The following is a 26,416-nucleotide window of genomic DNA, read 5'->3' as shown; positions in this document are numbered from 1 at the left end:
GACATAAAAGCACAAGTAAATACAGTATTATATGACAGTGATTGATTGAATTTCATCTTTATATCAGTCCTAGTTTGTAACTTTTGCTGTATAGCTAGGGGGGGGAACTGTTTCTACAGCAAGAACTTTGGTTCCACAAACTCAGTTCATTATTGGGCCAGTAAGGATGATTGAATAAAGTGCAGGGAATTGATCATCTGGGATCAATAGAAAAGGTGTAAAAAGATAGGTAAATACAACAACCCTTACCAAAATAAAAGCCTTGTGGCACATAGTTGCAGCAAATTTACTGCAAAGATGCTGCAAGGTTGCGGCAAACGTTTGCGGCAAGCTTGCTGCAAGTAAATTTTTCGTATGCAAATTTTTTTGTGGCACACAGTTTGCTGCACATTTGCGGCAACGTTCTGGCACATATGCGGCAAACAGATCTAATTGTACAGTACAGTTTGCTGCAAGTTTGTGGCACATACTTGTGGTGCATTTCCGGCACAGAGTTAACTGCAACTTTGTGGCACACTTTTGTGGCACATTACTGGCTCACAATGCCATGTTAACATATACAAACTATAAATGATCATATAAATAACTAAACATGGTGACTAGTTAAAAAAAAACAAACACTAAAGTATTTTTAAAAAATTCTTTATGAAATTTTAAGATAAAAGGTAAATTTCACTAACTATAAATCAAAAAGAACAGCACTACAAAAACAAACAAAAACAAAAAAAAAAAAAAAAATTTTTTTATATCAAACAATGTTTCAAAAATGACTAGAACAGCACTACACACAAAAAATTGTTTTTGGAACACTTACATTGTATATATCAAACATGAGACGGACCAAAAATAATATTCACAACCTTTGGTGCATAAAAAATCACCGAGTATAACTAAAATTTAAATTGGTCTTCCTTCAAAAGGAATACACTAGACAACCAAAAATAATATTCACAACCTTTGGTGCATAAAAAATCACCGAGTATAACACAAATTTAAATCGGTCTTCCTTCAAAATGAATACACGAGACAGACCAAAAATAATATTCACAACCTTTGGTGCATGAAAAATCACCGAGTATAACACAGATTTAAATTGGTCTTCCTGCAAAATGAACACAGGGTTTCTGGTAAACAACAACTATTAAACATTTTACAACAAAGAAATTTCACACCTATCAATGAATTTCAACTGCACATATCAATGCAATGTGCTTATGACTATAAAATGGACTGATGTTTATATTTTTTCCAAGAATGTGTGTCATCACAGGTAAATTATTTTCATTAGAGCTATTTAAACAAACTAAATAATGTATTTATGATCATTCAAAAAAGCCATGCTTCCACAGCTTTTAAACAAATCAGACATCTTTTTCTTAGTTATGATGGGAGACCTTAAAAACTGAATTCAAAAATTAAATTTTAGCAATGTTATGACAATGTTAAAATTTTGAACTGACAGACAAAGAGAGAAAATACAGAATAATACATTTACAACCTTTGGATCGACAAAAATTTACTGAGTGTTTTTAAATCAAAATCATTTCAAACATCACATGTTGATGAATTTTCTGGGATTTCACGTCTGCGGAATTTTATTGCCCTCTTTGCTGTTTGTGCTTTCGAGTTAAATGCCATATTAAACTCGGCTTCCCTCATCCCTAACTTCTTGATAGCATAAACTAAAAAAGATCATGAGAAAGAAATGTTTAAACTGCAATCTGTGTGAACCTATTTAAATATTAAGAAAATAAGCAATACTATTTAATTCTTATGCGTGCACATACTTCATCAGGAAAAGATACTGAAGAACCTGTAAGACTGGTAAACTCAAAGTTGTGTAAATAAAGCAATTTTTGCTTACCTTTCAGAGACTGAGCCACTTTGTTCTTGGGAACAAAAGTCACAGCAGTTTTACCGACCAAATCTTCTGGCTCAAAAAATCCATCAATGAATTTCTTAATTGTAAAGGATCTGCCTTTCCCTTTGCATTTCCCTAAAATTCCTGTAAGCCACTGCCTTGGCACCAAAACTTCACCCTCCTCCACTAATCTTTCATAATTAGGAGGGGCCTCCTTTCCAATATCAACAAGAAGCTGTTCAAAAGATAACTTTCATTAGAATTCATTGAAACCAGAATTACTTTAGACTATAATCGTAAGAAAATAAATAAATCAACAAGGGCACCAAAAAGCTTGCAAAGAGCAAATCTTTAAATCAAGGCAACATACGACATCAATCCTGATGCAAATTACGTCACTTCCTTTTTGCACAGGACAATTAACCCACTCACAAACACACACAATTGCGTTACTATATCCCCTCACTCTGTTGATACCTAATTTGGACCTAGAAATCCAATATTTGTATCTATTGTTCTGATAGATGTAAATGTCTTGCTAATGATATAGACATTTTTGAAATAATCTATATTCAATTTCATTTTTTCATCAAATTTACTTACATAGTCTGACCAGTCAACAATGATGCCTCTTTTGGGGGTATAGTGATCCCTCACCTCACTTTCCTTTTCCTCGTGTGCTATAAAATTTGAAAAATAAATTTTCAATTGAAAAACTTTAAAATGAATCTTCTTTTAACATTGCTTTTCATTATTCACATTTCAAAATGATACCCAAGAACAATTTTTACAATGAAATGAAGTTTGGAGCCAAACTCAAAGGTCATAAAAATATTCTTTCTGATAATTACTTGAGCCAGGCTCTCCCCTCTCCCTCTCCAACTCCTGCACCCTTAACAAAAGTTCTCCATTATCTTTGGTGCTTTGGTTGAGAGCTTGCTTTAGACTTTCTATTTGAACATCTCTAACAGAGCACTCATAGCAATCATTATTCAGAGTTATCAACGATCTTCCCAGAACATCTGATGTGTTAGTATGCTGAGAAGAGAAGTCATTAGACAAGGGGGATGGAGATTGATAGACAGTTGGTGGGTGAGATGTATAGCCTGAGGGCAAGTAGAGGGGCTGAGGATGAATAGTGTTAAATGCAGGTGGATAGGAACTGGAAGGAGATGATTTGGCAGCATTAGGTGTAGGTGGGTAGGATGCTGTAAATGAACAGGAAGTAGGAGCAGGAGACTGATCTACAGGCTGGTCAATGAATGAAGGAGAAGAAAGGGGTTGTGCAATGAAAGTTTCTGAAGTGGAATTAGTTGCAGGTGAACAGGAAGGAGGAGTAACACTAGTTACAGGTGGGAAGGAAGATGGAGTAACACTAGTTGCAGGTGAACAGGAAGGAGGAGTAACACTAGTTACAGGTGGGAAGGAAGGTGGAGTAACACTAGCTGCAGGTGAACAGGAAGGAGGAGTAACACTAGTTACAGGTGGGAAGGAAGGTGGAATAACACTAGTTGCAGGTGGGAAGGAAGGTGGAGTAACACTAGATGCAGGTGGGAAGGAAGGTGGAGTAACACTAGATGCAGGTGGGAAGGAAGGTGGAGTAACACTAGTTACAGGTGGGAAGGAAGGTGGAGTAACACTAGTTACAGGTGGGAAGGAAGGTGGAGTAACACTAGTTACAGGTGGGAAGGAAGGTGGAGTAACACTAGTTGCTGGTTGGTAGGAAGAAGGGGTCACACTAGTTGCAGGTGGGTAGGAAGAAGGAGTAATACTGATCACTGGAGGGTTAGCTGAAGGAAGAGCAATGTTAGTTTGTGTAGTATTGGCTGTTGATGGGTAGGAGTTAGTAGGAAGTTGGGCGGCGTTAAGAGTAGATTGGGAGCTAGAAGATATTGGAACTGCTGGTGGGTAGGACTTCAAAGGAGGTTGAGAAGTGTTAGCTGCTAAGGAGTAGAAGGTTGAAGGAATCATGCTAGGTTTAGTTCTAGGTTGAGGGGTAGAATGAGGTTTATCAATGATAGCTGTTGGTGAATTGGAGATGGGAGGTGGTTGCAAGGAGAGAGGAGTAGCTTGGTTACTAGGTGAGGCATTATTATCAAAATTTCTCACATGCTTTAAAATATAGTCCTGGGCATGCAAGAGCGTTTCTGTTCTCGAGTTGTCCCTCGCTTTCTTCTCCTCTAATATTTCTACAAAAGAAATAATAAAGTGAATAACAAACTACATGTATAAATTTTTTTCAACTTTGAGAAATATAATGTTTCTGGCAGTGTTTTCCCAATAGGGCAAATTATGTTATTGTGAGAGAGTCTACGAGAGATATTTTCATTTTAACAGTAACCTTTGATTTATAATTAATACACATGGTGATTTACAGTTCTTCACATTAAAAAAAAAGGGAGGTTACTAAAAATCATAAACAGTGATAGTATTATAATTTCTATTCATTATTATTGACAATGAACAGTTATAGAGGCCAGATAAACCACAATGAAAATGACTGACATGGGGGTCTTTGAAACTTCAATTAAAAAAATTAAGAATCTGTTTAAAGTATTAAAAGCAAATGTACATACCCTTTTTTGTTTTTTTGTTTTCTTGATCTTTGCACTCCTCTGCTTTTGGTCGTTTTGATGACTTCTTCTCTGGAAAAAAAAAAGGACTTGTGGCATATTATTGATATTTATGCACCACACTTTACAATGTAAAACAAGAAATCCTTTAATTTCTGGATATCCTGTAGCCTGTCATATGTTCAGTGTTTAAACTTGAACTCTTTAAAAATTCATTTCACTCAAATTTTGATTTTTTACCCCCATGTTCCTGAATTTTCAAAATTTATTTGAGTTGACTTCTCATTTCTTAAAATATGATTGATACAAGCTTGAATAGTGGCTAAAATTTGTTACGTACCACCCTTTTTCATTCCACTTTTGCTCCCTTTTTTCTCTGCATAGAAGTTAAAAAAAAGGTGACTTTCAAAATGAGTATACTAGAATAATTTATTTATAAGTTTAATGAATACATCATATACTACATATACAGTGTTTTCCCATTACATATATTAAATATATGACACAAAATGTAAATAAGTAGCAGATATTGTTTACTTGTTGTGCAAAAGTCATGCTTCCAAATCTGAAAGATTTTTTTTTCCAACTAAATTAATGGCAACATTATAATTTGATACATACCACGCTCAGGATTGGCTGTCAGTAGAATTTTTCTGTCTTTAAGTGCCTTTTCTTTGTCAGCTGAAAATTCAGTATGAAAGAAAATTTACTAGTCCGAGAATACTATAATTTCTTAACAATTTTGTGTCATAAAATTTGTATTTAATTTATATTTGACCCAGATGATATCAGCAAAACATCTACTGAAATTTTTTTTGAAATTATGTGAGAAAACTACAAAAAAAATCTGCTTTCAAAAATGTTAAATTTAATTTTTTTTAAAAATGAGTAACAAATAATTAATGGTCCTTGCAATTACTTTTTTAAAGGCATTTTTCAACACTTATTTTAATAATTGAAATTAATTAACACTTTTATTTGAAATATTGTAAGTTATACCTGTTCTCAGCAGAATCTTCGCTTTATATAAATGCCCATCTGAATATGGGGCAAGACATATATCCCCCGATTGCAGGTTTGCTTCCATCCCATCCGATCCCGAATTTTCATCGATTACTTTATCTATTCTTAGAGGAGTGCTAAGAATATCATCATCAATAAACCTTACAAGAACCCATTCAACTAAAAATAAAAATTATAAATAATATTTATTATATTACTTAAATCAGTATAAAGAGTATAACGAATTTAATAAATTTATTTAGAATATTGTACTATATGTAAGTCCCTGTTATTACAAATCCTCCGACCCGTGCTCGATCCATGTATCAAACCCTACTATTTCGGCATAGTACACAAAATAACTTTTATAAATAATATTTCACACATATTTGAGCCTCGTTTGATCCTCTTTTTTAAATGAGTTTCTTCGAAACTGGACAGCAGTGTATATTGAAAAAAGTTGGTCAGGGACCGTGGTTTTCAGACACCAATGACCATAATTTACCTACCGGTTTTGAATGGAAGAGTAGCCTTTTTTGTTATATTTACTCAATAGTTATTACTTAAATACAAATACGTACCAGAGTCTGCCTGGACGGCAACTTTTACACGTCTCTTCTCGCTCATCATTCGTATCTCAAGACGGAAATGCGCGCTCTGTGAAATGCCCGGATGGAGTATTATTCATGTGCACTATGATTTGCAGCCACGACGTTTCGATACGATTGAGATATATCAGCTTGGTAATGTTTCTGCATCATAGCATAAAGTGCCTGATTAATATGTTTTGCAAAAAATAAGTAAATAAATTTCTATATAATATTGAAGATGTTGGTAATGAAAGATCAACGTAAACGTCTTTGCTGGTGCCGAATCATCGTGGAGCCGAAACGACTGATACAAAAACGCTTTATTGAATAAGATGGACTTGTATGAGAGTACTAAATCCCCGGATGTACACGTGGTTTTGTTTTGTTTTGTTTCACAAGTAGTATAGAGTACTGAATAGTGTGCATTACCTGATTGGCTGAATTCAGGTATGTAATTTTTTTCATTTTAAAGTAAAAATATTAATATTTGAAATAAATGATGGAATGTAAGAATATTACAGAAAATATAGAAATATCAGGGGAGATTGTAGGAGTGGGGGTTGAAATTTTTTGCAGAGTGTCATTTACTGCCGATCGCTACAAGTTGTAAACAACTGCAATTTTGACCTATTAGGAATATTGCACCACGCGGCCACGAATCATAACATTCGTAGTCTTAGACAGTTTGAGAAGTACCAAATACCAATTATCAAAGGCTGCTGTTCGGGTGGTAAGTTACTATTCTTTTTTTCTCCTTTTTTGGTATTTAACTTTTCTTTCCTGATATATATACATATCATATAACAAGTCAGCACGAATTTACTCTGCAACGTATCACTAGTGAATATTTTTTACTTTTCAGAATATAACAGTTATATAATGCCTCCAAGAAGAAAGAAGCGTTGTGGTAAGAAGCTGAATACTCTTTGATATGCATGTATATTTTTTCTTAATTAAACATGTCATCTAAGCTGGTAGGAAACACCCAACTATGAAAAATTAAATTTATCATTTATGTGTAGTCTGTGCATCTTCTTCTATTTATGAGACTGCATATGCTTTCATCATTAGCTACTGATTTAAATCTGTAGATGAAATACATGTTAGATGTTAAATACATTATCATAAAAAATGAATTTAAGGCAGTTTTTGCAAAATTTATCAGTATTTTTTTTTTCTTTCAGAACAACCAGTGCAATCTGTTAGACCTAAAAGATACAATAAACATCTCCGCCTCTCTACAGCTACATGCAATACATCAGGAGGGACACAAAGTGAAACAGATGAAGACGAAAGAACTGATGATGAAAATTTTGATGTTGAAGATATCGTCAATAGTTTGACATCACAAAACAAGGATAATACAGGTACAAATAATCAGAATAACAAAGAAAGTAGAGATGAAAACAATATTCAAGAAACAGAACAGTCAGAAAATTTCCTAAAATTCACAAAGGATTCTGCAGAAAATTCTGCAACTGACAGTTCCTCTATTGAGGATTTGATTGCTCAGGTTCTTTATCATCATCAAGATGAAAAGGAAGAAAATGACAATAGTGATTATGGTTTGGATTCAGAGTCAGATACAGAAAATGAGCTTGAAAATTCAGGAGAAGACCCATATGATGACCTGAATGATGGAAAAGAAAGTGGCGAGGAACCCATATACTATGGACATTCTATGCCTGTAAAAATCAGCATGTTGTTGATACTTTTGTACTGTGTCACACATGGTGTCTCTGGAAGTCAGTTAGATGATCTTTTGACACTTATAGGAGTCCATTGCCTTGAAGCTCATCCAGGACTGAAAAGCCTTTTTCATTTCAAAAAGTATTTTGCAAATATAAAATCTCCTTTGGTAAAGCACTATTACTGCACACACTGCTTGACATTTTTAGATACAACTATGGAAACATGCCCAAATCAACTTTGCAAGAAGAGTTTAAAGGATATGAAAGCCAGATCATACTTTCTAGAGATACCTATAGAAAGTCAGTTGAGGACTTTTTTTAATCGTCCTGGATTCACTGATCATTTGAAGAGTCGTTTTAAGCGCCAACACAGTGAAAACATTGAAGATATCTATGATGGGAAAATTTATAAAAGGATGTCAGTTGACGGTGGACCCTTATCAGAATCTCATCCATACAATATCTCATTTACTCTAAATACAGATGGGGTTCCAATCTTCAAAAGTTCTAAATTTTCAATATGGCCTGTTTATTTAATGATTAATGAGTTACCATTTAAACTTCGCAAACAGAGTGAAAACATGGTTTTTTGTGGTCTATGGTTTGGTGATGTTAAACCATTCATGGCAACATTCAGTCAGCCATTACATAAAAGTTTGAAGAAACTTGAAGAAGAAGGGATTTTAATAACAAATGGAGAGGAAAACATTACTTGTAAAGCTTTTTTGATTTGTGTGACAGCAGACCTTCCAGCAAGATCCATACTACTTAATATGAATCAATTCAATGGAGCCTTTTGCTGTGTCTACTGTCTAGAAAAAGGCAGAACATTTCAAACAAAGAAAAAAGGATCAGTGCATGTATTTCCATTTAATGCAGAACAGCCTCATGGATATGTACGCACACATGAAGGAAGTATAGCTGATGCTGTCAAAGCTGTTAACACTCGCTCCACTGTACAGGGCATAAAAGGGCCATCATTTTTAATGTGCTTGAACAGCTTTGATTATGTGAGGGGTACATGTATTGATTACATGCATGGAGTACTTTTAGGAATTACAAAGTTGCTGATAAATTTGTGGATTTCTCCATCCTATAGTAAAGAAGACTTCTCAGTAGCCTCTTTCTCTGAGGTGATAGATAGTCGTCTACTTCAAATAAAACCACCATCATTTATTACTCGAGTTCCTCGATCAATTAGCTCACATTTCAAATACTGGAAAGCCTCTGAGCTGAGATCTTGGCTTCTGTTTTATTCTGTACCTGTCTTGCAAGGTATTTTACATGAAAACTATTTGTTTCACTACTCTGCCTTCGTACAAGCTATTCATTGTTTAAGTGGAAACAGTATTACTTTTTGTTCATTAGATGAGGCAGAAAAATTACTAGCATACTTTGTCATGACCTTCCCTGCTTTGTATGGAGAGCGTTATCAAACTTTGAATTTGCATTCTCTTTTGCACCTCTCTGAATGTGTAAGAAATTTGGGACCATTGTGGGCCTATTCTTGTTTTCCCTTTGAGACAAGTAACGGTTATATAACAAAATTGTTTCATGGAACACAGCATGTTGACATGCAGATTCTTAGTTCAGTCAACATAATTCAGATGCTACCTGAATTGATATCATCTGTCCCACAAAAATATCACAGTCTTGTTCAAAAATTTTATCCTATGAGAATTTCAAAGCGTGTTCACAGTTTTCATATTCAGTTTCTAGGAAAAGGCTTCAATGCAGTTTTAACGGAACAAGAATCTGATCAAGTCATGGCACTTCTTAATTTTGAGCCAGCACATTTGATCATGTACAATCGTGTTATTTTAAGAGGTGAACTTTTTCACTCAAAAAACTATAGCAAAGTAAAGAAACGCAATACTTACACTGTAAAATTTTTTTGTCCCTCATCGAATATGTTTTTATATGGATTTGTCAGATATTTTGGAAGTCATACAGGTGTTGTAAATAACAAGGCATTTGCTTTTGTGCATGTTTTGAAGAGGGCTGAATCTACATTGCAGCAGTTTCAGAATAAAGATTTAAACATACTTGGAATATCATTGCCACATATTCACCTTTGTGAGCCTTCAAATGAATTTATGGTTATAGAACTGCATAATCTGATAAGTGTTTGTGTTTGTGTTGAATTTTTGCAGTCCAATTTTGTATATGTATGTGACACACCAAACAAAAATGAAACAGATTAAAACTACAATAAAAATGTTTTCCATATGTTTAATGTTGTGTGTATACTGGTATTGTATTTTACATTTTTGTCTGCCCTTAGATATAGTTTTGATTGTGTAATTTCATCTGAAATATAGATTACAAATAGTACAATGAATGTTAATTATAGATTTGTGCACATTATCTCATATGGTGATGTGTTAGCCATTTAATCTAGTAGTCATTTTCTTTGAATTACCAATTATTTTTCAACTTCATGATTTGACTCTTGATGTACACATACGGTTGCAGTAGTCTATTTTGTGTGCGTGTGTGTGTCCAGACCTTCCTTCTTGTCAACCTTGTCAACTATAGTTCAAACTGGGTTCAAATTGATGTTTTGTCATTCTGTGAAATTGACTACATGATATTTCATAAAAATTGAATCGAAAAACTGTTATGAGTAAAATAGTGTATTTATGTACAAAGTACTATTTTCTATTCAGGAATTCTATACATTGGTAATAGAATTGTTAATTTTCAGAATTGCGTAGAGAATATGTACATGAGTGAACCCATAAAGAATGGACAGTCTACTATTTTTCAGTAGAATATTAATTTTTTTTTTTAATTTTTGTCAAAGAACATGGACTCTACTTGGTTTGATTGTCTTGGAGTATTTTACAAGAAATAATTATAAAAAGCAGACTTAATAAATTCCTGAAACTTAAACTTTGACTTAGTTTTGCTTTTTGTACTTTACCATTCTTTATACTGCCAAGTGTCTGAGTTTAAATACTAGTATTAAAAATGCCAGTTTTCTTAAATTTGATATGTTTATGAAAATTGCAATATATTAGTAGAAGAAAAGTGTAATGTGCCATGTTTTTAAAACAGTTGGTATACAGATACTTCAATAAACATGCAATGTAAGTTAATACTAGTTAATAATGAGTAAGAAATATTTTTGGCACACTTTTGGCACACAGTCTTTTTTAAAGTCTAAAGAAACATTTCTGGTACACTTCTGGCACACTATATAAATGAAAGAAATTTAAGGAATATTTGTGGTGCATTTCTGGCACACATGTTCATCAGATCATTTAATGTGCCACTAGAAATACATAATGTGCCTCTAGCAGCACACACTGAACCGCAAATGGCATACTGTGTGCTGCTAGCTGCATTTACTGCACACTTCTGGCTTACTGCTCTGGTACACACATTTGTTTGCCGCAAACTTGCTGCAAACTTGCCGCAAACTTGCAGCAAACATTTCATTTTGGTAAGGGAATAATCCATACGCAATTCCAGTAGTTTTCAAACAGACTTTTTTCCTGCCTTGAATGCATCTTTTGTTCCGACAGTCACGATTTTGAGGACAGATTTGTTAACAATGGAATTCTTCTTGCACATGCCGTTCTTTTGAAATGCTATACACTCCAAGTCATAGAACTGGCAGAGACTTGTGGGTTTCCTGATGTCATGTGTCGGTCCCATTGATTGCGGATGACGCACTAACCTACTCCCGTATTACTGACCCAGTAAAACACAAAATGAGATCATTCAATTCTTTTATGAGAACTCTGGTTTGAGATTTTTTTTCTAGTGTTAATGTATATTACACTAAGATCACATAAAATGGGTCTGGACCACAGAGACAATAGGCCCCATGACGCAAGTCATTTTTGCTTCACCATCGAAATTGCTCTCTGTTTTTTATGAACAGAGCAATTAATATTTAAGGAAGTCTCAAGCAGTAACTGTTATGTAATATGTCTTTGATTTCATGTATTTGCTTTCCTGTATTTGCTTTCATGATAAATCTACAATATAAAAATACAGAATTTCCCATTCTTGTTTTCCTCTCCCCCTCTTTCAAATGCTTATTAGAATTTGACTTCTTTTCCACAAGACATTGACCTCATGTCTTTGAAGTTTCAGGAAGTAAGTCTTGGAATTAATCAGGAAATGACCCAGTGATTCGGAACTTATTTTCCCACCCCACAAAGTATTTGCATTGTGTCACCATCAAAAGGAGTCACTAAATAAGCAAGTCTGATAATAACTTGTTTAACAACCATACAAGAATCCATGATTTAATTTCACTATGTACCACTGTACCTTTATGGGTCTCTTGAACAGGATACCAAAGGCTATCTTCTCTCTGAACTATATATCAGTAATAAGTGTTTGAGATGAATGCCACCCACCTCAAACATGGTGCAACTTGGGTAAGTTGTGGGTGATGTGAATTTTATCAGATATTTAGATTACCACACAGTTTGAAGTTCATCAGTGTTACCAAATTTCTGCTGGTATCCAAGTTTATTTGATCTCCTACAAGAACTCTACCTTATAACAATTTGCAACAATGTTATGTTCTCTATCAGATGAACACTTGTAAAGAAAATCCAATATCTGTTTCTTTGTAAGACACATTTTACGTGAAACATATAAAAGATAGATTATAAAGGTCATTAGCTGAGGTAATAAAACCTGTATCCCAAACTGTCCGGTATAAATGTATATGATTTATCATAATATTCCTGTTTTATATGTTGCACATTCATGTTCCAGAATAACTATTTACCATTGATATTTGATTTGATGGCCATTTTTTGGGTTGACATTGAAAGTAAATTTGAAAGCTAACACTGTATGATAAAGAGAGAAGCAACCAATGAACAAAACACAGGAGTTTGATGGTTTTCTAGGATTGGTGAGCACTGATGTATAGCCATTCTTCTTCCTTGGATCTATAAAGGTTGCAGACTAATGCATGTTAATCTTAAATAGTCATTCGGTCATAGAATTTTATACTGCTGCAGTGCAATTACTGCTACAAGTACAGTTGTGCATTTGCATCTATAAGACACAATAAAAAAGTCATACTTCAATCAGAATGCAGTCTTCTGCTAATTCCACTATTGCTTATTTTTGGCTGTCTGTCTTACTAAAAGAGGGAAAAGTGCACTGAGTTTTCCAAAACACTACTAAAGGTGCTGATAGGGTACCATTTCTTTAAGGAAGGGCATTCTGAGTATGGAAATGAAGGAATTCTAAAGACAATTGATGATCTAAATTAATGCTATATCATTTTCAATGTATTTAAATTAACAAAGAGAGAAGTTAGAAAAAGATGTGTAATACTTTAAGTTATTGAGAGACTTTTTCTCTATCTGACAGCCCCGGAGATAAACTCCAGCAGTTATTTCATGTACATTTGTTGTTTTACTTCATAGTTGACTCTTGGAAGTGAGTGAATTTGATCATAAGTAAATTTTATCAGTAAAGAGATCTGTGAAATTGCATCCATTTAAGTTACTGTGGTATTTTTTTTTTTTTTTGTTCATAAATTGCAAACAAAAACTGGTTAATGTAATGAAGGAATGCACTTGACTGTTTCTTGGTTGTGAGAAAGCCTCATTAAAAATAAGAGAATTTTTTGATTGTTTTGTAACCTTAGTGAGGGTCTGCAGAGTCAGAGAAACCCTCTATAACTGATTGTGACCTTGAAGTGTAGAAGTATTTATGGAATGGTTGAGGCATAGATATATCCAGAACTGAAAACCAGGCATAATTCAGAGATATAACACAGATCTTCGGAGTGAGTCCCAGAAATAAACTTTGGGGGCATGTGTCAGCTCAGAGCCTAGAATCCTTCAGATAATTCCTTGTTGTGGTGACAAAATGCTTAAGTTTCCGTGTGTAAAGTCAGTTTCCCTAAAAGTGGTACTTACATGTACCAATGCATCTCCAATATAGTAATGGCTATGCATCAGCAAATTTTATTATTATAATAAATGACCTTGAGATTGGAAATATTAGATACTCGTCACACTAAGTGCTGTCAATTTTTGCTGCCACAATCTCACCCCAACATCTGACCTCATCTGACTAAGATACTGTCAGCTTAAAAGAGATCTATAATTATTGTTTTAAAATTGAGCAGATATACAATGTGCTGGTACAAAATTCATCATTTATATAGAGATTCAATGTATAGACCTGCAAAGCCTGGTTATTTGGTCTAATCATTTATTTAGGACTTTCTCCAATGGCAGACATTTTGATGATAGTTTTATATTACAGTATAATGATTGAGTAACCACACAGTTTAATACCAGTAATTCAGCACGGAGCAAAAATGACATTTCATTCTGTTTATTGACGTCAATGGTCATGCTTCAGTAACTCTGGGTATTACACCACTGGGTTGTGCTGGATGGTCTTTGCAATTAGACTGCCATCAAGGGTTTTTTTTTTATCCAGTGCTGAGAAGAGGCTTCAGTTTGATTTTTATCTGATTACATCATGATATTAACTGTTACCTCAAAACCTATTTAATTTTGTCCATTGTCAATCATCCAATAGTGAAAGTTCTGATTAAAAATTTATTTGAATCTGTCAGATTTATATACCTTGGGGACACATCTGAACAAATTAGAAGCCTTACTCAATGTACATTGCTAAAGTGTACTTATTTTGCACATCTGTAGCTGCTACAGAAGTTTAACTATCTTAGAATCTTGTTTGTATGAGGTTTTTTTCCTAACATAAATTGAATACTTTTGGATGCTTCTGTTTAGAGAAAATGGAGGGTTTAATCAGACTGTGGATGAGATTTGAAAGAGGGCCAGAGATAGAGTCTATGTCTGACCTTCCAATTAAAAACATTTATCTGAGGAGGGCAAAAAGTATAATTGTCTTACATAACAAAAATTAATTTTCCATTACAGTATTGTAAAATTCTTTTTTTTTTTTTGACTGTTCAAAAAGCTTGGCTATTTTCTGCTTTGGATAGTATTTCAATATTTTTATTCTGGACACATTTCTGAAGAAGAAATGGAAGTATAATTAGAGGACCTGTCTGGCAAGAGTTTTTTGCTGCATTATTTTAGACTTCACTGAGGTCATGCCAGAGAAATTGCAGGAAGTGGGCACTGACGTCAGTATGAATATGATGCTTTTGATACAGGGTGGTGATCGCACAGGATTGTAATCAGACAAGGCTGACTTAGTTCCTCATTGGGTACTAGTTGTAATTCTGTGGTCGTTATTATGTAATAACACTAAGTTTTGCTTGATTAGGTAATGGTTTAGTAAGAGAAAGTCAATGAAATATTGCATTGATAGGCATCTTATTGCCTGGCATTAGTGAAGCATGATCAAGCATATTGAATGGCGGTAAATGTTAGTGACGTGAATCCTTACTGAACTGGATACTGTGACCGTCATAATTCTAGTAATTTAATCAAATGGTCATGTTACATAATAATTTACGTCTGAACGGGAGAATTAAAAATTCTGTCTGAATTAATTCTTGTAATCAACAGAATTTGAAGTAGGGTATACAGTACTGTGTAATTAAAAAGCGTGATTTATTGTAGTTTAGTAAAGAATCCATAATTTATTATATATAATATATATAATATTAAAGATTAAGTCAGAGAAGACCTGTGCTTGATATTTTCCAATCAAAATATTGGCATAAAATAGTACATTATTTCCTTCCAAAATTATTGAATTTGTTTCATTTTCTTGACATCATGTCTATAACTTATGATGTCATAGTTAATGACATTACTTATTGCTTTGAAGTCTGCAAATATCTCCCTGGTTTAGAGCATAATTAGAAATTTCTCCGTCAAAGTTTAATTTTGGGGGGCAGATATTGTCAATTAACAGAATATATTCCTTTTAAATAGAAGGAAAAAAATGTACTCAGAAAGGCAAATTTATTTTGAAAAGACTTCATGTATCTAAAATTTGCTAAATTAAATGATATTTTAATAAGTTTGTAGAGATAATAAATACAATCTGAACATATGTAGCTGGTATGTCAAAAAAAAATCTGGCTTTGAAAGCTTTTAATGTGCATAATTTTTGTGACAGAAATTAGAAGAATGAATTCAGAGAATCGTACTGAATACACAAGTGGCTTATGACACCATAGTGTTTCTTGATCCTGTACCACAGTCAATTTGGATGAGGTCAAGGTCACAGGATACAAAAGTTCTAGCTACAACTTAAAAAAAGTAGCTTATACTTGAGCCAAAAGTTGCTAGTGACTTGTGGGTATACTTGGCCAGTTAACTTTGAAACCGAGAAAAAAAAATCAGAGGATTTCAAATTATACTAGGTATAATGTTGCTTGTAAAATAGCAGAGTGTGAAAAATTTCAACCAGTTACATTTTAGCAATATTCAGACCATGGGAGTTTGCAGTATTTTCTTTTTTAAGATGGTAGAGTTCTTTTTTAATGTCTTAATGTATGCTCTTTCTTTAGTGGCCCTGCAGGGGGTATTGATCATGTTAGGGCACTGAATAATCAATTAGTCCAATTTTTATTCAGAACTCTTTAGAGCTGCCTGAATTATTACAATTCTTAATGTATGTTCAGAACTTTTTACTTTATTAATTTCAGATTGACTTTTTGCGCTATCCAAATAAGGTAAATTAAGCTGAGACAGTTTTTAGTTTGCCTGCTTACACAACACTGCTTTATTTAGTGGTGGTCCCTTTCTTTTCATGTCTGTTGATATGTATGCCCTCCTAACACGTTGTGTGTGATGTTTAATTTTTGTGTTGTAACAGCACTCACCTGTATGTTAAACGTGAACCTATAACCACACGTAGCAATTTATTATCATTCATTCAATAAACAATAAAGCATGAATATTAATGAACATTATCTCCAGAAGTAGGTTAGAAAAAATTTAATTTGTGTTAAAGACAAAGTCATATCCATTTATCTTATTGAAATTTATGATAATTTCAATGTCTTGACTGTTGTTGCTCGTCTTGCTAACATTGCTTTGTTTTCTGTATCCTTTTGTTTATTTAAATATTAATAAGATATTTGTGTCAAAATTATTCTGCTTTAATTGATTTCACCATTTCTGAATTATCATGCATAGTTACAATAAATTTTCATATGCTGTCATTCTAAAAATTTAAATGTTTACAGAACCGAATTTCAAATATTTATTGGAAAGAATTTAGTTTAAGATGTTTTTAGAGGAAGTTTTTTGTTGGCGGACAACCAGTTCCATTTACATTGACCTAGAAGTGTTATATAGCTGAGATTTTAAATTTTATTTATCTAGAAACAACTTGTCTCTTGATCAACATTTTAAAAACCAAGTCCCAGATTGTGTTTGTAAGCTCAGGACATATATATGTACCTACTCCATGCATGTAGTTTACATATTTGAAAAAAAAATTTAAGTTAACTTGTTGAAAATAATTAAGTTAAGAATTAGTTTATTTTTACCTTCTTTCTATGTCATTGTCTTAGGTAACAAATTGGTAAAAATTCTTCATCCCCTTTCCTTCAAACGGTGGTACATATATACCTTTAGGAGTTAGTGAAATCAGTGGTGTTTTCAATGTGTAATCCCAAACTCCTATTAATACAGGCAATTTTTAATAAAGTCTTGCTAGAGTAATTTTTTAACGTAAATGAGTGATTATTATCATATTCTCTGTTTTGAATATTTTTGTGTGTGTGTGTTTGTTGGTTTTGGAAACATCAGTGATTTGCTTTAAAGATTAATGAAGAGCAACTTGTATCTTTTTAGTGCACTAGTCAAAGTTTCATACATTCTACACCATACTGTATAGACATACTTTTTCTGCATGGGAATAATTAACAGTGTGTATGTGGTCAGAAATTTTCTGTGGAAATTTGTCTTAGCCTACTTAAGAGTGCATTAAATAAGACATACAAATGCACAGAATTTTTTACCCATATGAATTAAAAAAGAAATTGTGATTCCATGGAATTAAGACCTTTTGGAAAGCAAATTAAGTTTACAGTGTTTTGTGTTTTATTGGGTTGATAAAAAAAAATTTTCAAAGTTTTTTTTTTTTTTTTTTTTTTTTTTTTTTTTTTTTTTACACATGATTTATGATAAGCATCATTGAAAGAGTTGAATTATTTTTGTCAGGTAAAGAAATATTTAAAATAAGTCATTTGATAAACTAAGCTGCTATTTGATCCGCAAGTTTTTTAATAAAAAAAAAACTTGAACGTGAAATTACCCATCATTGGATGCATATTTGTTTATCAAAGATTTTAAAAAGAATGAAAGAAGATTAACTGAAATCAATTTCAATCTTGAAGGTCTGACAAGTTACTGTGTGTTTAGCCTTATTATGTGTCACTGCTCCTACATTGATATTTATTTTTTTAAATTGTGTGCTTATACAACCTTTTTTTTTTATTATTGCTCTTTAGTGATATTGATATATTTCCTGTTCTCTTGTCCTTTTTTCAAATATGAATTAGTAATCAAGTGGATCAATAAGATATTTATTATGCAGTTATTTTTTTTTTAAATTTTGATGATTGAAGGTATTAGATATACAATGATCTCACAGTACATATGTACTGACATCTGTAAACAAAGTCCAGAGTTCAAACCTGAGCTCAGGATTTCAATTTTAATTTATTCTGTAAAAGCCCTGATTGCTTTAATTGGTAGGGACATTGGAATTCAGAGATAAAGAAATTCTGGTTAGGGGTGAAATAGAGGAACCGTACCATTCTTCATGTTTTATAATATTGGTATATCTTACAGACCCGGTGTCATTAAAATCTTAAATTTCTTTTATAAATGATGAATTAGTTGACCCACTTAGTTTCAAAGGGAGACCCTGATAAATTAAGTATAGAGGATAATATATTCTAAGTTGTTGTGCTGTTCAATAACTGTGGCCTTTAGGGACGTAGATCTGGTGTTGTCAGAGTTGACGAAGTGCCAGCCAAACGCAATTCCCCGCAGAGGCCCAAGGACAACAATCACTCATATCATACATATTGATGAGTATTATACTAATACTGAGCAGTATTAGAAAAACTCAGAAAGTACCAATGCAAACTTCACCACTTTTCTGTGGCCTGATACACATAATAGTCAGTCCGTCTAGGTCTTCCTAGTGTCTACATGGTTTCTCATCTTCACTGTATCAAGCCTACAGCCAGAAACACTTATCACTGTCAGATTTACCCTAATTTGAAGAACATGTCAGTCAGTTTGTCTGAAAATGAAGTTGAAGAAAAGTTATTCAAAAAGGATCTAAATAATATATTCAAAACATTTACATACACTAGCTATCTCAGAGTTGCTGTCTTTAACTTGTTTTAGAATGTAGCTTGTCGCCTACATATCTGGAAAGAGTCAAAACTTCCATTTCAGGGATTAACCATAATGGACCTTGAAGACCATAAGCGTATATACTTCAAAGTTTGTTTTTTTTGGTTTGGTTTTGTTTTTGTGTTGAGTAAAGGAACATTTTTAGGGTGATCTAAATAAGAATATAAGGCTGCTTGAACAATTTTTTTTCTTCAATTTTTTATGTACCATAAATCATTGAAAAAAGAAGAACTGAAAAGAAAAACAATGTCAGCCTAATTCATCGTATTGGAAAAGAAGAAAATTTGTCGCTTGTGCTACAGCAATATTTTGAATGAAATTTTTATGTAAATTATTTAATAGTATTTGTCTATTGTGTGTTATTTGATCTTTATATAAATGAAAAACAAAACTTTTATATTTTGGGCTTAGAATTTAAATTTAATTAGCTAACAGTCATGTATTTTCTTTTGAAATAAGATTCAGAGTTTGAAGTTAAAATGAAAATTAAGGTGACATAGAATTTTCTGGTCATTAGAATTGTAATTTCCATTTCTTTTGGCTTAGGTCATTAATCACCTTAGTGCACAAAGGTTCTTGACTAGGGCTGGGATGATATATCGAGATATCGATAATTTCGATTCGGTGTGAGGATGATACGCATATCGATATGAATAAAGAAATATCGAAATATCGTAAAAAAAAATTCTTTGTTTACTTAACATTTTGGGTTTAATATATAAAGAAATATGCTAAAAATAAATATAAATATGAAATACATAATAATTAACACCACTTTAATATGTAAAATAATTTTGTTTTACAATAGATATACAACTTCTATGAATAAATGATTCTTATTTGTGAAGAAATGTTTTGTTCATTTCAATACAAAAAAAAAAAGAAGAAGATTTTTTATCGAATTACACATATCGTGATACATATCCTATCGTGGCTCAGATATTGTGATACGTATCGATATAGAAAAAGTTGTATCATCCCAGCCCTATTCTTGACATACTTTTTGAATTCTAGACAATAAAGTTATCTTTGTATCAGTGCAACTGGCTCTTAATTTTGTCATATTTGTGATAACACGGGAGATTTTGAAAGAAAGGAAAATGATATTTTGCGAACAAAGATAACAAAATAAACATCACATGATATAGGAAAACAGCGTGTTTGTATGGTTTTCTGGTTATCTTGCAGATTATATAATACATACGATGTTATCCATCATATAATGGTTTTGTTTCTGTCAGATTTTGAAAAAAATGAAGGTCAAACACAGCTATCTCAGAAACCATGCACACACACATTTTTAATTAATAAGCAATTGAAATTCATAAATGAACTGAATATAATTTCCCAACTTTGAAGGAGTTTTTTGTGACTTTTTATATTTTTACCATTAGAAACGGACTTAAACTAAAACTCAACAAGTTGAAAATCTGTTTCACTAAGAAGATCACACTTAATGGAAAAAAAGGAGAAATGTTTCTTGCAATATTCTTGCAATATTTGATATACAAACAAAGTTTTAAAAGGGAGGGGGGGGGGTTTATAATATTGGACTCCGCATGTTTGTTTGTAGGCATGGTTTTTGCAAACACACTCTAGATCCATAAAATACTTTTAGTGACTTAATTGGTACTTTTTTTTTTTTTTTGAGAAACTCATCGCAGGGTATTTGTCCATTTTGGACAGTTCTAATGTTGAGTTGTGTTGATCAGCGAACTGCAAACATTTGCAGGAAGAAAAACTATTAATAAAAGAGAAGCAATTCTTAATTTTGGAGTAAAAAAATATGAGTCAGCCCTGCTGTCAACATATCAGTTCTCTTGTTTTCATTTTTAGTGAAAGGTTAATTAATTAATCTGGTCCCAAACCAACACTAGAACTCTGTTAAAAATGTATTCTGCTGCTTTTGGCCAATAAAAAAGCTGTCTTTGAAATACAACTATCCCCTCAAAATCTTCATTCAATGTTTGTTTACTAGCTCCTATCCCATTGTTAAATTCTTTGATGTGTTTAAGGATATTATGCTTCTATTTTTTCCTAAAATCAAAATAACTTATTTTCATCAATAAAAATCATCTCTGAAAAAAATCACACCTTCATGGGCTTTTAAAATGTTTCCTTAGTGTACGTAAACAAGGAACCATGGAAATTTTTGAAATGAAATTCCCCATCTTTTATTGAATTCTATATAAAATTTTAAAAAAAATTATAGGTGCTTTTACAAACAAAAGGGGGTTTTGTTTTTTATTTTACCAGAATTTTCACAGGAAGATTTTTTGGCATAAATATTTGCTTTTGTGTGTTAAACATCCTTGTAGTGGAATTATTATTTTTTTATTCGTATACCACAGTTGGGGAGTTCAAGTTGTAGATGAATTTATCTTCTCAGATTCTTAATAGTTACAGGTAGAATTTATTGGAGCAAAGGTCATTAAACATTGTATTGACATCAGTTGTACACTAGATGCACATTTTGATTTAATCTAGCCCTGTTCTGTCCTTGTCACACTAAAGCTTTTATCCCCTAATGACAGAAATTAATTACTTAAGTCTCTGCAGTGACATCTGTGAACAGTCAGTGGTCTTTGGGCTGTTAAGGTTATACTGTTTGTATATGACTTTGTAGGGACTACATGTACATGAGTAGTGAATCTATTACAGGTACTATATGTTTTGGTTTATCACTTGATCCATTGTGTTGTTTCCTCAGCATGTATAAACACAGGATATAACAGGCAGTGTCCTTCCTCTAACCATACCACATAAGTAGAGAATGCCTGGGAACACTTGTACAATCCCATACTGATTATTGTGTAGGCTACAGTCGACTGGTACCAACACAAGTCATCAGTGGACCCCATCACTGCTGTGTGATGGTATCTCTCTCTCTCAGGGACGAGGGTTTAGGCATTGAATACACATCTGGACTGGAGGCTTTTGTGCAGTTATTAGACTGAATTTATTTTACATTTAATTTTTTCAATATCTTGTGAAGGGTCAGAGACTGTGAATAATTTGTTCTAGTAGATAATATTCATGCATTCTGATTATGAATGGTTTTAAGTGACAATCGTTTGGAAAAAACCTTTGAACAATATTAAATCCCACCACATCCAGTTGAGGTGCACTCTCAAGACATTTGATATTTGTCATATTTGGATTGCTATGTTGATTTGGTATTGCAGTCAAATGGTGTGAGACGATGGAGTTTATGTTGTCTATACATGCAGATCTCGGTAAATAGAAACACTAACCAGACCTGATGTTTACAGCACTGTCTAACTGCTACCCTTGAACTATTGCCAGAAGTCATATTCATTACAAATGTTCATAATCACTTTATTTACTAACAAGAGCCTCTGGCTATTTTACATATTAATTCCAATTAACCGGTTCCATTGTCTTAGCGGTGTACAGCTTTGAGATAATTAGAGATAAAATGAGTTGCCAGTTTGAGCTTCGAGTAGTGAAGATCGATTTTAGAATGAGATGATTTCGGTTGTATTATTGATAATTTAAAATATGCGTATTGTTCCAAACCAATAGAAAAGGACATTTACAATGGATGGAATCTTCCCAACCACATTAAATGCAGCATGAAAAGTGAGCGTTTTATGGTGCATTGCAGATTTTCCGTAACAGGTGCTTTATTCTTCCTATGTGGGACTTTTTCTTGGTTTCTTGCCCAGTAAATTTTTATTTTAACATTATCTTACATTTAAAAGAAAAGATGTTTGATATTATTTTTTTAAAAGTTCTACCATTTTGGGGATGTATTGGATATAGAATGTGTTCATCAATTCAGTAGATGTGTAAGCATTAACGGTTTAAATTTCCTCAAGGACACTTCAAAATCAATTGGCATTCTGTGCAGATGTAGTTTTTCCATAAAATATCTGTCATTGAAAACCTAATTACATATCTCTTGCTTTGTGAATTAACTTCTGCAGAAAACATTAAGGGTGTTTAAACCTTCTTGAGGAGAGGCTTAACTGTGATTGGTGGAAAGCATTGGGATTGATTTCGATGCATGTCACTTAGGTTTCTGACGAACATGCTGTGATGTATATACCTAGATGGGCATAACAAACTGGTCATTTACCATTGGCTTATGGAGTTGTAATATTTATTATGTCCATCAGTTATGGTTCAGAGGTCAGCGTGGGATTAGAACATAGAGCTGTCTGTGACCTAACCAAGATGTCCCAGCAAAACCTTTCTATGTACACTTCCTCATAACAACCAAAACAAAACCTGTATTTATATTGAGTAGGATGAGCTGTGAGAGACTGGCCTGTTGTTAGTGGTCACCTTTATAATGACAAACAAGATTGAATCACCTGTAGTTTGAAGAGTCTTGCCAGAGCTCACCTGAGTAAACGAACCCATCTTTTATCACAGAGATCCCTGACTTCATGCCAGAAGTTATTCTGACTCTCTGAGGAATGGGAAAAAAAGCCTATTCAGATGCCGTAGTGCTAACAAGAATTTCTCCTGATTTTTTTCTTCAGATAATGAAGAGGATGTTTAGATGAAATTTTTTTTTTGGTAGCAGCCGTGTGAAATATTGATTTTGTGAAAGAGCTTTGGGATTTGCAATTTTTTTCCTTAAGAAATTGGATTATTATTTTTTTTTTGATATGTGGATGATATAAGTCACAATGATGTTCCGCAAGGACAAGGCTACCCAGACTACAGATCACCACTGCTGCTTCATTGATGATGAGGTGGCCTATTACATGGTAAGACTATAGAGCAGAACTCTTCCCTCAAGGTCATAGAATGATAAGACAGAGCATAATCTGGCAATTATATCTCCTACTGGGTATAAAGAAGATTCATATACTCATAAGATACAGGCTTTAATCAATATTTTAGGCTACATTTTTCTCTATCTAGAGAAAATTTAACTTAAGTGTTAAAAACTTCTATGAATATTATATGAAGGATTAATTTAAACTTGTACATTTCAGATTTTTGAAATTGAATTTCACGTTTTTTGGAGGGTTTTTTGTCTTTTTTTTTTTTTTTGGGCTTTACCACTCAGATAGATTTGATAATTTGGGCCAAAATTGAAAGGGTTCAGAAGTTTTGGTGTATAAATGTTTGCCTTGTACTTAGGTGACTTATCTGTCCTTTAATCGTTTGATAGACTCCACTATTTATCTCACTTATTATTATAACCCTCCAAGTTTTCCTCGTCTGTTTGTAGATGTTCTCAATTTTAGTGTTTTGTTAATGCTATGTCTATATTGACTAAGTACCTACCTAAAGTGTAAGTAGGTGCAGCAGTGCTAATCAGTACCTATAAAATTTGGCACTGTGCTCACAGAGTTCAAATACCAGACAGAAATTGAAGTCCATCTAATTACAGTTCTGACTGTCCCCCACAATTCTCTATAACCCTCTCAGAATAATGGATGATAGCCATCAGTTAATGGCATTTGTGATTTCAGCAATGTAAATATGCTGACAGCTTGGATAGATCATATATGAAGATGAAACATCACTGTAAAATCTCGTCAAAATGATATTTAGAAAAAAAAGTCTGTCGTTTTCACGCTTGTGATTTATGGTTCTGACTGAAAAAGAGGTGCTTTATTTAATTGGTAGACATTCTAGGTCACAGACTTGCAGAAAATGTTCACATTTTTGGGGTGTTCCAGTGGCCTTCTGTCATGTTGTGATCATGCTAGATGTCATGCAGTAGTATTCCATATGTTTGTTAAAATTTTTTTTAAAATGTGCCATTTTCATAGCTTTGTATAAGTGAAAAATGGGTTAAATGTTTCTTTCCTGTGAATTCCTTGTGTTTAAAATTTTCAAATGAGCACAGGAATGTCATCCTGAATTTAGAAGAAAAAATTTTCTATCAAAATAGTTATAGTCTTAACATATATATCCGATTCATTTGATGACAATAATTTACAGAAATGATTCTTGTCGAGATTTGCATTTTGATTGGTTTACAAAATTACTTTGTGTGATCCTTTGCACTACAAAGGCATCATAAAATTTTTGCAAAACCTAAGGAATACTAGACATGCAAGGAAACAATTAATTGCCATATGCCCTTTTTGACTTCCTCGTTTCCTTGTTAACTACCTAAAGAGTTTTGCTTAATATTTTGATGTAGGTGTATCAGTGTTACATAAGAGTTAAATTTGTATAGATAATACTTATACAGGAAGGATATATCCTCTCTCGTCTACACGTGGAAATCAGAGGATGAATTGAATTTTTAAACATGATTTGCAGCATACAGTATTCAAGTTCCACTTTTGCTCATCACTCAAGCTTGAAATCTTATAGAAATGATATTCTGAATCCAGTTGAATATAATTCAAAAACATACTTCCATGCCCTCTTTCACTCAAAAGTTAGAAGTGGTATTGATCTAGACTGTGATGTGCAGGGGTTGAAATTTTCCTGGAAATCTCACTAGCCCAAGGGCTACTGATCAGTAAAAAATTACTAACCCATACCTGTAACCAGCCCAATAATTTTTTATGCAAAATGTAAACATAACAAGTTTAAAGTTTCAAACACTTTGGTGACAGAAATAAATTAAATTAGTTATCAGTCAAAATTATAGAAGAAACCAGTCTACATAGATAAGCGGAAGTGAACTGATGAGAATTATTTTGTTTCCATTCTGCTAGTCCGAGGGACTATTGTTACATTTAAATGTTCTCTCTTTTTTTAAATTACGAATTGTATTGCTTGACCCATATGGGTGTATTATGCAATAAAGAATTATTAAATTAGCTAGCCCGAGCCTTAAAATGACTGGCCCTGGGGCGTCAGGCTACCGTATATTGCAACCCCTGAAGTAGATAAAGTACTGTAGACTTAATACCAGGGTTACATTCTTCATCACAAGAGCAAAGTGTTGTAAAGTTTGACTTGTAGACTTTTTCATTGAATATCATGTATTAATCTTTATTAACGGAGAAACATTCATTTGTCTTCCTTCCTATCAGCTGTGAAATGTTGCGACACTGCCAAGTTGAATTTTTGTAAATCCCCAAGCAGTGCATTTCCAGGTTGATTTCCCAGGAAATCTGTTTTTAATAACAAATTGTAAAATGTTTGCACTTTTCTGCAATTAGAGAGTGCAGCCTTTGATCACTTGTTTGACCTTTTTGCACTGAATTTCTATCTACTCTGCCATCTTTATAAACACAATTATCTACCATATTTCCTTCAGTATTTTGAAAAAAATTCTATTAGGACTCTCCATAACCTTAAACAAACTAAGATTCTAAGCAGACACGGAAATAGGAAAAGGAACCTAGATTTGAGTCATAATTGTAGGCTAGCTGTTTTAGCACTCCAGTAGAAATTTCTGAAAATGGAAGCTTCTTTCTGT

The 26,416-nt window shown here is 33.1% G+C and overlaps 1 protein-coding gene across 5 annotated transcripts in view; it reads left to right on the top strand.

The window, feature by feature from the left end:
• Positions 1–26,416, top strand: part of LOC133185521 (cGMP-inhibited 3',5'-cyclic phosphodiesterase 3A-like) — a 95,675-nt gene that overhangs the window by 40,072 nt on the left and 29,187 nt on the right. For 3 of the 5 annotated variants that reach the window (XM_061320807.1, XM_061320805.1, XM_061320804.1), the window contains exon 2: positions 16,311–16,337. The exons of 1 other annotated variant lie outside the window; for it this stretch is intronic. In XM_061320807.1, coding sequence (XP_061176791.1) covers positions 16,311–16,337 — 27 coding nt within the window. Of the gene's footprint in view, positions 1–16,310; positions 16,338–22,817; positions 23,787–26,416 lie in introns of those variants that run through there. One more of the 5 variants, XM_061320810.1, reaches the window with a different exon arrangement.

This window comes from Saccostrea echinata, unplaced genomic scaffold (genome assembly GCF_033153115.1).
Source record: "Saccostrea echinata isolate AGI-Se365-2 ecotype Australia unplaced genomic scaffold, CSIRO_AGI_Sech_v1 ptg000012l, whole genome shotgun sequence".
In the NCBI taxonomy this organism is placed as follows: Eukaryota; Metazoa; Mollusca; class Bivalvia; order Ostreida; family Ostreidae; genus Saccostrea; species Saccostrea echinata.
This window is presented reverse-complemented; position numbering and strand designations above follow the sequence as displayed.